This window comes from Ahaetulla prasina, chromosome 6 (genome assembly GCF_028640845.1).
Source record: "Ahaetulla prasina isolate Xishuangbanna chromosome 6, ASM2864084v1, whole genome shotgun sequence".
NCBI lineage: Eukaryota > Metazoa > Chordata > Lepidosauria > Squamata > Colubridae > Ahaetulla > Ahaetulla prasina.
The window spans coordinates 42,434,094-42,447,036 of NC_080544.1; the positions used below are offsets into that span (position 1 = coordinate 42,434,094).

General features: G+C 37.3%; 1 protein-coding gene across 6 annotated transcripts in view; it reads right to left on the bottom strand.

Moving 5' to 3' along the window:
* Positions 1-12,943, bottom strand: part of DOCK1 (dedicator of cytokinesis 1) — a 513,270-nt gene that overhangs the window by 99,639 nt on the left and 400,688 nt on the right. For all 6 annotated transcript variants that reach the window (XM_058189019.1, XM_058189020.1, XM_058189022.1 and 3 more), the window contains 2 exons: positions 4,436-4,521; positions 4,150-4,306 (listed from right to left, as the gene is read on the bottom strand). In XM_058189019.1, the coding sequence (XP_058045002.1) occupies positions 4,150-4,306; positions 4,436-4,521 (243 nt within the window). The remainder of the gene's footprint in view (positions 1-4,149; positions 4,307-4,435; positions 4,522-12,943) is intronic.

The following is a 12,943-nucleotide window of genomic DNA, read 5'->3' on the forward strand; positions in this document are numbered from 1 at the left end:
CATAAACTTCAACCTTAAAAAATAGCCTATAACAGGGGTCTGCAACCTTAAATATTCAGAGCCCTTTGGACCCGTTTCTCACAGAAAACACTGGGAGCCACAAAACCTGGGTGGGCTTGGCCAACTCAATGTCACACCCACCAAGTCACATGACACCCCTCCAGCCACACCTACCCAGGTTTTGTGGCTACTGGTGTTTTCTGTGGGAAATGGGTTTCTCTCTCTCTCTCTCTCTCTCTCTCTCTCTCTCTCTCTCTCTCTCTCTCCCTTTCTCTCTCATTTGCTTTCCTCTTTTCCCTCTATATCTTCTTTTCCCTCCCTCATTCTCTTCCTCCAGCTCTCTCTCATTTCTCTCTCCTTCTCCCACTCTCCCCCTTCTCTTTCTCTCAATCATTTCTCTCTCTTTTTCCTGTCTCTCATTCTCTCCCTCCATCATTTTCTCATTTCTCTCTCTTTCTCCCCTTTTATCTCTCTCTCATTTCTCTCTATTTCTCACCCTCTCATTTATTTTTCTCTCTTTTTCCTCCCCTCTCCCTCTTTCTTTCTTTCCCTTTCCCTTCTCTCTCTCTCATTTGTTTCCCTCTCTTTTCCCTCTCTCTCATTCTCTCCCTTCAGTTCTCTCTCATTTCTCTCTCCCCCTCTCTCTCCTCCTCCTTCTCTCTCTCTCTCTCTCTCTCTTTCTTCTCTCATTCTCTCCCTCCATCATTTTCTCATTTCTCATTTCTCTCTCTCTTTCTCTGCCCTTTTTTCTCTCATCTCTCTCTCACGCATGCAAACGTGCATGTGCACAAGCAGGATACTGTCCTGGGCCGGGATCACAGCAGCAGCGACTCCTCCTCCGGCTGCCACCACTGCATGCTCAGATGTATATCAGGCTGCACTGCGCAGGAGAGCTAAAGCTCTTCCCTTCCTGCATCCGGAAGTGGCTGCTCCTCCCTGATCCCCTCCTTCCTAAGCCAGAATGAAGGGGACCATGGCTGGTGCTGCGCTGCCCATGAAGGATGCGGAATCGCAAAAAGCAGCCAATCATGGGCAGTGCGGAGAAAATGCTAGGGCTGCTTCAGCTGTGTGGCTCTGTGGAGAGGCTCGCACATTCTCAGGGTGGAGAGCAGGTCATGCGACCAGGTCAGCCCAGTGTTTCAGAGTAGAGAGCAGTTTGTGCGACTGGGTCAGCTGGGAACTGCAGGAGAGGGATCAAAGAGCCACATGTGACTCTGGAGTCACAGGTTGCCGACACCCAGCCTATAATCAAATCTGCCCAGTCCTAGCCTCCTTCCATTAAATATTTTATAAACATGGTGTCCACCTTTATTTTTCTGTTTTGAAATCATGACATTAAAAATAAATAAATTCATGCAGGTAATGCACATGCAGGAGACAGTTACCCAAATCCAGCCATTCCCCCCCCCCCCATAGAATGAAAACTTCTTGATGCTTATAAAATAAATTTTCAATCATTTCATCCTTCAACACCTGTCTTCTCTATAAGTTTTAAATGTGAGTGCCTATTAAACTGATGATTCCCCAGGGTTTCTAAATGTGCGTGCGCAAAAAACTTTCCTTGTGAGTTAAAAATAGTTATTCCACAAATTAGAGAAATAGTGCATTAATCTACAGCATACATAATGTACTTCTATGAAAGTACATACATTGCACATAAGAAAGTTTGCTGATGCTCAGAGGATGTCTACCACAATTACAAAAAAAGTAACTTATAGTCCATATTTTCTAATGAAGCAACAAAGGGGCTCCAGTAGCATTTTAAGAATCCAGCCGGAATATTTTTTCTTTTCTTTTCCAGGTTGGATTCCAAACTCCACAATGGGTCAATTTGTAGGGTAGAGGTGAAATTAAGTAACTTTTGCAGAAGCAATCCAGATAGGTGGAGTAAAGGACTAATAAAAATTAGGAACTATGTTTTTTTTATGAAGTAAAGCAGCAAAACAGGAAAATAAACGAAAGAAAAACTATGCCAAATACTTGTTTATAATAAAAGAAATAAGACCTCATTAATGATAATCCATTTTATGGACGGAATCTACCAATAAAATACTTCAAGCAATGAGTCCAGAGGTCAAAAAAACACATAAATCATTTTATACCCGTCCCCACAGAGATAGAGAAAGAGAGGAGGGAGGGAGGGAGGGAGGGAGAGAGAGGGAGAGAGAGACCTATTCTACAAATAGAAAGGGTTACGTAAAATATGTACTGCAGAAGTCTGAAGAATCAAGGGAGTTCTGAGAATTTATGTACCTGAACTCAATGCAAGATAGGGACTGAGCAACCAAAATAAATTATTAGCTGTTTCCTATATTTGAGAACTGCAAATTTATATAATAAAACTCAGGCTCTCTCCCTACTAGAATATAATTTTAATTAAAAATGCAAATTAAATGCAAATTAATTTTAAATCACCTTTAAAGTGGTTTATATTGACCTAATGGCATAGGGCCCTAGATTTTGGAGAGACCAATAGTTTCTGCCCATCCATGCCTTTCATCAGAGTGGAGTGCATTCCAGCTCTGTTCCATTAAATATTGCCAGCTTGTGGGACCTAGGAAGTATGTCTGCGCAAGTGCAACTGCACTCTCTACAAGAGCATCCCTCCAGAGGTAAGGATGGACTCCACCTGTGCTTCAAGGAAGCTTTGAAAACCTGGCTCTGGTGGCAGACCTAGGGTCTATCTTTGTCATTGTTTAATGGCCCTGTTTTGTTTTGTGGATTTTTGTTAACAGAGTATTTTAATTGGGCTGCTTATTGATTTAATGTTTCTGTTTTTATGAGGGCTTTTTTTTTTAGTTTTGTAAGTTATCCAGAGGACATTGGAATTGGTAATAAATAAATAAATAAATAAATTGATTGATTGATTTCTGGGGAGCCAAGCTAATAGTGGTTAAGATTCTAGACTAGAAATGAAACTATCCAGATTTTTGTCCAGTCCTTATGTCTTTGTTCAAGAGTAAGAAGTAAAAAAAATGTTCTCTATGGAAACAGCGTGGCAGATTACTGTCCATAACCTTTACTAAAGAGACTTGATTTAGGAATAATGATGATGATGGTGATGTTATAACGTGATAAATGGCTGGAACTATAGAAGTTGTAATGTCATTTAATAATATGTACTTCTAACTTTTATTTAGAGTTCTTTCTTGAAAAAAGAATAATACTAAATCTCAAGGATGTTTTTTTCTATTTTTCTTGTTTAAATTAGCTTTATGCTCTCTTTTTCCCCCAACTGATGCATAACCCACATGAGGGATGACAGGTAAAGAGCTTTCGAAGCTGCTCTGGCCCCATGAGTTTATGACTGTTTGCAGGGATTTAGTAGCTTAATTCCTGGAAGACCATAATAAAAGATCCCGGCAGATATTCCATGTCAACAAGAGCCAACAGACTTTCTTAAAAACTTCATGCCCGGTTTAGTGTGTATTTTATAAAGGTACTAAGGTTTCTGTTTCATTCTGTATAGGTATATTTATGGATCACTTTCCTATATTATGGCAGCCTTGAGACACCAAGGAAAAGGATTTTCAACTTGGCAGTTAAATACAGAGGTGATACTTTAATTAAACCAATAGTATATCTGGTTACCATGCTATCTGATTTTTTTTAAAAAAAAATTAATTGTCAGGTTACTTCTGGTTTGAAGCTATGCCTTCCGTTTATATTCTCAAATTTATCTTCTATTTTTATTTTCTAGAAAATTGCAGTAAACCAATGCATTAATGGTTTACACCCCCCTCAACGTATCAGACTTGTTAGTCCCCTAAATCCACCTAACAAAATTGACTAAAAAGGCTAATGTACTTTTAAGATGCAGCATTATTTACCAATCAAACTCTTTTGCCAAAGTTAGAGTTCATCATCCTACATTTCCCCTTTTATTTGTAGCTTTCTTAGTTGAATTATGATGGTGCAAACAGAACCATATATTTAATTTAGGCTTGGTTTGTCTAATCCTGATTTCTAAAGTAAACACCAGTTTTGAAGAAGAAGAAAAATAAGTTCTCAAGTTTTATTTTTTTGTGAAATATCCAGCAGGCAGAATCTTATCCACTTAATTGTAGTCATAAGATTAGGCAACCCTGAGAGAAAAAGAGATTGTGTAGAATTCTTCTTTATCCCACATATAACCATCTTATTTCTCACCAGAACATTGACTGTACAGCTCATGCGGTTTTCCTTGTTTTCATCATGCATAATAGTTCTGTAATCTAGAAGTCTCTCCATCAGCCGTACCACAAGTTTAACAAAAGTTTCACCATTTTTGGCAAGGTATTTATGTTTTCTGCAGTGTTCTAAAAGACTGAAAAAGTGATAGTAAAAAAATTAGTATTAGTCAAACTTGGGAACATCTTTCATAAAAGACTAATTTGAAATATTTTGTATCAACAAATGTTAATTAATCATAAATCCAGCTGTTATGAGCACTTACATTTTGTCAAATAACACTTTATATTGTTCATCTCCTCTTCCACCTTCCACTTCATGATCCAGTTTTGTGATTATCTCATTTTCAAACTGTAATTAAATAGAACAAGCATAAATAATTAACACTCCAAATATGTCATTATAGAAATGGTCAGGTTATAAAGTTGTTTGGCTTTACAATAAATGCAATATTTGATTGAATTTTAATAGTTTGACATCTCCAGTACTACTTCCAGCTTGTATATAATGATCTGTTGCCATATGAGCATTTGGGAAATATTTGGCCATATTGTTAAATGGAGCTTAGGTGATTTTTTTTTAAGCAAATCTAAATAAGACGGTTAATTATGGTAATAAGAGATAAGAAATCATATTCAAGGCAGGCACACTCTATCTTTCACAATAATTGTAATAGCTACAAATGCAAGCAAATTGAAAGCATTATTATGGACGATATATTAGGCTGCACTGCCAATTGCATCGTTTGGTTAAATGAAATACATTCAATTTATTTAGAAGACTACAGACTTGGCTCACCCCAGATACATCAAACAAGGAACTTCAAAGTCATTGCATTAGGGGAGGGAGACAAGGCAGAAAGCAGTTAGTAATGAGGCTTTAACATGATCGTAATTTGAAAAAGACCTTAAGCAATCAGTTCAACAGATTGTCAGTATCTTTTTCTAGCAGTTGAAGATGATTACTGTTATTGTTATTATTATTGCTTTGCAATGAACATCAGTGTGTATGAAGCACCTCCGTTAAAATCAGTAAAACAGCCAAATCTTGTTCCAGACTTATACCATTTTTTTCTGTGTAATGCCTTATACAGAAAAGGCTTTTCTGCAGGCACAACCCATTTTCTTAATTTCCTTCCTCTTCTGTTTTCCTTCCCACCCTTTCTTCCCAGCTATTAGTAGTGGAAAGTGGCTGTGAGCTACCTGTAGTCTGAGAGTTATACATGTGCTTCCTAAAGCAATCAATTGTATGTACCTTCATTTGGAAAATGTCACTAGAGTGTCAAAACATTGAATGGCCATAAAATGATAGTGAGGTGTATTTTGTGGATAGTCTTGGGAAGAGATGCAGAAAGAGTCAATAAAAGGAAGCATAGGAATTTAAGGTACAAAAACCAAATGCCACCTAGAATTATTTATTTATTTTACAGGGTTTTATAGACCAACTCAAAACAACTGAATGGGCTGCAACATAGCAATAAAATAAATCAGTATTATAAAAAAATAACAGTACAATAATTCAATAGTAATAAAGCAACTCTCTTGTGAGATGGATGCCAATAAACTTAGCTAGGGTTGGAAATCCTGGGAATAAAGATGTTTTAAAAGATCTTTTATAAGCCATGAGGAATAAATCTAAATGATTAGGATGGCTTTCTGTGGTGGCTGTGGTTAGAATGCAGTATTGCAGGTTAATTCTGCCAATTGCCAGGAGTTCAATTCTGACCATCTCTAAATTGACTCTGCCTTCCATCCTTCCAAGGTTGGTAAAACGAGGACTCAGATTGTTCGGGACAATATGCTGACTCTGTAAACTTCTTAGAGAGGGCCGTAAAGCACTATGAAGTGGCCTATGTCTAAGTGCCTTTGATATGGCTATCTGAATTACTGAATTTTTCTTGCTTCTAATTCTCATCTCTGCCCTCTCAATATCTGTACTTAAAGACAATGATTGCAACCACATGTCACCTTTTCTGTACCCCCACTTGTTTTTTGTTTTTTGTTTGCTTTTGATATCTCTGCCACTGACAAAGAAAGTTTCATCTTCATATCTTAATAAAGATCAAGTACATGTAAAATAAAAAATGCAAATTGTACATAATGTATATAACTCAAAATAATTAGGGGTTTGGGTTATACTTACCACCGAGACAGTTTGTGCATTAGAAGTATGAATGACATAAAGTAATCCTGTACTTTGACAATGCAAAATCACTTTTACTTGAACAGATAATCAAAACCAAACAGATAAAAGCACCAATGTGGTAGAAAAAGATGGTAATACCGTGAATTATGGATAAATGCAACGGGACAATAGGTATTAGCAATGAAATTATATTGTAAGTACACCAATTCTTAATTCCTAATTATAGGACAGAATGAATTTGCCTGTATGTGTACCCTAAAAACACCTGCAACGTCAACAGGTTTCAAAGCTGTTATATATTGGACACTGCAGGAGAGAAAAACACAAGCACATAAATGCATGTCATAAATGTGCCTTTAGCACAATGCAAATATGTATCTAACCCACAGGAACCCATTTAACTGAAAGAATTCATTCTCATTTCATCTGCAAAAAATTACTTAGCTGCGGCGTAATTTTTCAAAGAATTTCAGCAATTGTTTCTTCAGACATTACACTTTCTCTCAATATCATTGTGATCTGGAATAAACTTTTCTAAAATCCACAAGCTGACAAATCTCTTAAAATGTAATTTTGTATGGCATATACTTGCAGTATGCCACTCATTTTGACAGGTTAGGAAAAAAGACTAGGGTCTGCTCTGCAAGCTGGAAATACTGAGGAGGTTCACAATATTGTTGTATGTATTCCTAGGTGGGTGAGAAATGATTTTTGCAACAACCAGTTGTAGTCCTACATGCCTAGGAAATCCATGAAGTTCACACACCAAAACTGGGCTCCAAAAATCTAGATAAGCACGAGATGACAGCAATGAGTTACCCATTTCCTGCATCTCTTTTCTGTCATCTATGGATTTTGGAGCCAGATTCGATATTTTAGCATTAGATGGTTGCATAATGCAAATGCTTAACCTATTCCTGGTGTCTGTTTTGAAGCAAAATGCATTCCCTCAGACATACCATGTGTATGCCATGAACTGCTCAAAAGGAAGACAATAGGGTCCCTCCCACCTAGTTAGTCCTCCAAGAAAAGCAGCTGGGGCGACAGGCGGCTGAAAAAGCCAAGTTTGCAGTATCTGAGTCCTGATAGCACTGAATTCATCTCTCTGCTGATATTCCCTGCAGACTGCTTAAGGATATTTCTGCAAACAATTGCACCAGCAATATGTTCAATTGATCAAAAATTCTCAGTGGAGCCTATTACATCTAAGCTCATAAAATTTTTAAATATCTCCCTCATATGCCATGTATAAACAAACAATATTCAGACCGCAGATGTGTCTTGGGAGTCGTCAAACAGCACCAGGTATCTTTCTGTGACTTTATGTCAGCTCATGCAGCTTATCAGGGAAAGGAGGCTTCTTTCCATCTTTGCCAGAGTCCACAATCAAAATGGATATATTGTATGGCTCAATTTGGTTGAAGTTTGTGAGAGTTCTTGTATAATGTGGGACTAGGAGCACCACTACTCCTTTTGTTCTCCTCCATATGCTCTGCTGCTTGCCTACCCAATAGGAAGGTTGTTAATCCTTTTATGGTGCAAAGGCACATCCAATTCCATTTATTTGGATTTTGTCTGCCAGAACCCATGGCAAAGAGATCTGACTGTGTTAAGCAAATAGCCTTAGGAACTGTAAATCTGACCTCCTTACTCAGTTTTAAGGCATTCATTGGAAAGGCTAATAATTCTAAAGTCGAATGAAGCATCTCTCTTTTTTTACAATTTAAATAAAACCCAGTGTTTTTCATTTACTTTTCTATTCTACCTTGTTCTGTTTTCTTTCCTATTGCAGATTTGCCATTGCATTCTGCACTTTTCTTTATTTGATTTATTATAGTATGAGTTTTGTGTCATTATTGTTATTACATGTCCCGCTTAGTTTTGGAATAGCTTTCTTTTTCTTTCTTTTTTAATTCCCACCTTTTAAGAAATCACCAATCTCCTCTTCCCAGGTATCCTTTCTTGCTTACTATATTGTTTGCAAAGAAATAATAATAACAAGAACAATAGCAGCTGCATATCAGTTTGTAAGGTTCACAATCTGGGAACTGCTGATCCATGAATATGTTTGTGTGTGCATGTGGTGAAGTTGTAAGTCATTTCACTGAGTGATAATGTAAAGTAGAAATGCTTAAAAATATACAAGGTAGCTCTTCAGTGATCAGAGCCCTGTGATAATTGAATTTTTATTCACTATCTCAGCACTTTAGGCTGCTCTTAAGAGCTGGATATAGTTTGGCTTCCATAATATTACCAAATTTAATGATGTTCTCTAACCTTGGTGACATTTCAAAGGTGTGAGGCCTAACTATACAAACCTACTTGTCCAATTTGCTACTCCTAAGTGACACTCCAACAGAAGATGGGATTTACTACAAAATTCTTTGGCCAAGGTTCATCAACATTTGGAACTGTTTCTAAATATAAATGTTGAAAAGTTCATGGGTAAGTTGACTTGACATACTTGCTCCTACTGACTAAGTCCAAATTTTAATTAAATAAAAATGAGACTTAATTATGAAGCACTGAAACATTTCTAAAACACTCATTTTGTATAAATGATAGCTAATGATAAAGTTTGACAAGATGGTAAGAGGGGCAATTGCTAACTTTATAAAATAACAGGGGGGAAAACCCTTCTGACTATATTTCAAGAGAATACAAAGAATGAAAGAAATATTTTAGAATTCCCGTAGTAAATGTCAAAAAGAATATTAAAAATCTTTTCCCACTGCAAGCAGTCCGTTAGCAATGATTACACTCCAAGCAAAGCATTTTCTGGCCCAATTTTTGCATTTTAGGAGAAAATTAAAATGTGAGGCAAAGAGGAAAATGTCAAATAAGATGAATGTCAGGAAATACTATTCACAATAAATACTATTTTACATTTAGATTTTTAAAAGTTAATTACAAATTCTTTTGCTCAAGGAATTTTTTTTTTGCATTATTCAGCAATAGATTTTCAATTTCAAAAGCAAAACAAACCTAGAGGTAAAAGGGGAATGAATATTGTTTCAAGTATTGCTTATGTTCCAAGCAAAAAAATACAAGCACAACACACATCCAATAATATTTTAGAGCAAAGAAACAAATGAACAAACTTGGATAGATACACTGATCTCTACCAAAGAAGACTGATACCTTATTACAACATAAAACTGAGAAAAGACAAACAGGAAACTCTTCTATTTATATAACAAGAGATCCAGCTGCTATACAAATAAATTATCACAAGTAAAATGAACTTGAAATACACTGGATTTTGTTCTTCCATGCCATCAAATTCGCTACACCTATGAAATATAACACAAGGCAGATATTGATTGATTTGTTTTTTCATCTTTGTGGTGGTGGTCAGAACTTGATTGCCAAGTCAAGTTCTTTTTATCTATTATATGATTAAAACTATTTGGCTAGTACTAAATATGTACAGCAATTTATCAAAAGCATGTGAAGCTGAGTTGTAAAATAAAAATAACTGGTATGGTCTCTCACAAATTGGTTTTGTATTGTGCATTTAATAATTAATGGCATAATTACTTGGTCTGTTGTGTAGATGTTTGGGTGATTTAAGGATGGGGAATTTTGGTGGGTGGGGGTGTGTCTGGGGATTGTTATGTGTGTTGGGCTTGGTCTCTGGGTGTTATGTGAATTTTGTTGTAGAGGGGATACTGTGTATATATGTACAATGACAATAAACTTTATATATATATACAGATAAATACATGATGTGCCATCATGACTAGTCATTATTGTAGCAATAGCTTATAAAATAATTACACCCCATGATTTGATTCAACAGGATGTATCAAATTCTTGCTGCTCTAAGATTTGGATTATTTAATCATGTTTAATTTTTTTTCTTTTTACCAGTGATTTTCAATTTATTTTTGTAATTTATTTGTTCAATCAGAAATGAGTCAAGAATACATAAACAGTTGTCTGAGTGTTACTTAATGTACAGCTATGAGTTAGCATTCGTTACAGTTCACATATTAAAGCTGTCCTGACTTTTATTAAACATCCAAAAAAGGAAGTACACCATTGCGATTTTTAATTAGATATTATAGTGTTGTTGCTTTAGCAAAGGTAAAATGACTATATATGTATCATATTTATATATGTATTCACATATATAATATACATATGTGAAATCCTTTTAAATCTGTAAGATGAGGAACCAGATTGTTGGGGGCAATATACTGACACAGTTAGAGAGGGCTGTAAAGGAATGTGAAGCAGTATAATAAATTATCAAAAGTAAAATGACACCTGAAATACACTGGACTTTATTCTTCCATGTCATCAAATTAACTACACCTATGAAATCTAGTCTAAGGGCGATTGCTATCAAGTAATACCCATTAAATGCAGATAATTTTTGACCTGTGACCATACGGAGCCTGGAATTTCAATTTTAAGTTGTTATGGTCAAGCTGAAGGACCACAGGATGACATAAAGCGAGTCAACACAGTCATAAAGTGAATTGTGTGGTTGTTAAGCAAATCCATTCTTCTGAATGGGTATCTTATGCCAGAATCCGGCAACAAACATTGTAAATCATGATCAAATCACAAGTCATTTATGTGAACCGGTTGCCAAGAGTCTGAAGTGCAATGACTTGACCATGAGGTGGGATGGCAGTCATAAGAATGGATTATAAGTAGTTTGCCTAAAACTGCCCTCAAGCAGCAAACAGCCCCAGAACCACACTACTTTTGGGGCTTTTTGGTGCAACTCAGCTCTGGGACTGCAAGAAGCTGCTAAGCTGCAGTGTAGCACAAAGCCCTTTGCACCATAAAACCTCGACCCAGCCCAACCTAGCCCCATCACTAGAATAGAATAGAACAGAACAGAACAGAACAGAACAGAACAGAACAGAACAGAACAGAACAGAACAGAATAGAATTCTTTATTGGCCAAATGTGATTGGACACACAAGGAATTTGTCTTGGTGCATACGCTCTCGGTGTACATAAAAGAAAAGATACATTCATCAATAATCATAAGATGCAACACAATGATAGTCATAGGGAACAAATAAGCAATCAAATCATATTAGGAAACAGTCAATATAAATCGTAAGGATACCAGCAACCAGGTTACAGTCATACAGTCTGTATGACTGTATGGGAGGAGATGGATGATAGGAACGATGAGAAGATTAATAGTAATGCAGACTTAGTAACTAGTTTGATAGTGTTGAGGGAATTATTTGTTTAACAGAGTGATGGTGTTTGGGAAAAAACTGTTCTTGTGTCTAGCTGTTCTGATGCGCAGTGCTCTATAGTGTCATTTTGAGGGTAGGAGTTTAAATAGTTTATGTCCAGGATGCGAGGCGTCTGTAAATATTTTCACAGCCCTCTTTTTGACTCGTGCAGTATACAATTAAAGTTAAAGTTAAAGCTGCTACCCCAGGAAGCCTCAGCAGCACAGGTGAAGCCACCACCCCAGAAAGCTCCAGTTACCCCAGTCCAGCTGCCTCAGGCTCCAAGATCCTGCACTCTGCCATTCCAGTTGAACTTCACTGTCTTGTTGCTCCTGCTGGCGACAAGGCATACCTGCCCTGACCTTTTGCGAGGAGCTTCTGGCTACATGAGGCATTTGACATGTGACCATATGGAGCCATAGAGCCATGGTGACACAGTAGTTAGAATTCAGTATTGCAGGCTAATTCTGCTGACTGCCAACTGACATCAGTTTGATTCTCATCAGCTCAAGGTTGACTCAGCCTTCCATCCTTCCGAGGTCGGTAAAAATCTAGGACCCAGCTTGTTGGAGGCAATATGCTGACTCTGTAAACAAAGAGGGCTATAAAGCACTGTGAAATGGCATATAAGTCTAAGAGCCGTGGTGGCACAGTGGTTAGAATGCAGCACTGCAAGCTACTTCAGCTGACTGCTAGCTGCAGTTCAGCAGTTCAAATCTCACCAGCTCAAGGTTGACTCAGCCTTCCATCCTTATGAGGTCAGTAAAATAAGGACCCAGACTGTTGGGGACAGTATGCTGACTCTGTAAACCACTTAGAGAGGACTGTAAAAGCACTATGAAGCAGTACATAAGTATAAGTGCTGTTGCTAAATGCTATTACTGTTTCTCCCCGGTCTCATGAGGAAACTGTGATGCATGACTATGGAAGAAAGCCTTGGGTGGCCAGCAGCTATCTGGTAAAGAGTAAGGGTGGACATCCTGTGGAGTGCAGAAGGACAAGATGGCATAGGTGGGGGAAGATAGACTGGTGGGGGAGGAATTGGCCCCCTGTGGTCGTAAGTGTGAGAGGGCTGCCAAATGCCCAAATTTTAATCCCATGACGGGAAACACTGCAATGGCTGTAACTTCAAACAGTTGCTGAACCAATGATGGTAAGTTGAGATCTACCTACATATGGTACATATTCCTGTGAGAGTAAGTTTTTCCTTTCTTTGGAGGATGGGATGGAGTTGCTTTTGTTTGTTTCGCTTCTTCTTTTGCAATGGCTGTGGTTTTTATGGGAAGCTCTTTTCTTTTATTGAGTCTTAATTTTGTTAGCTGTATCTCTTACATTCTCTGCCTAAGTGATTAGTGTTTCCATAGTTGTACAGGGAGCTGTTTCACTGAACAATATCTTTTAGATATGCATTCTCTTGC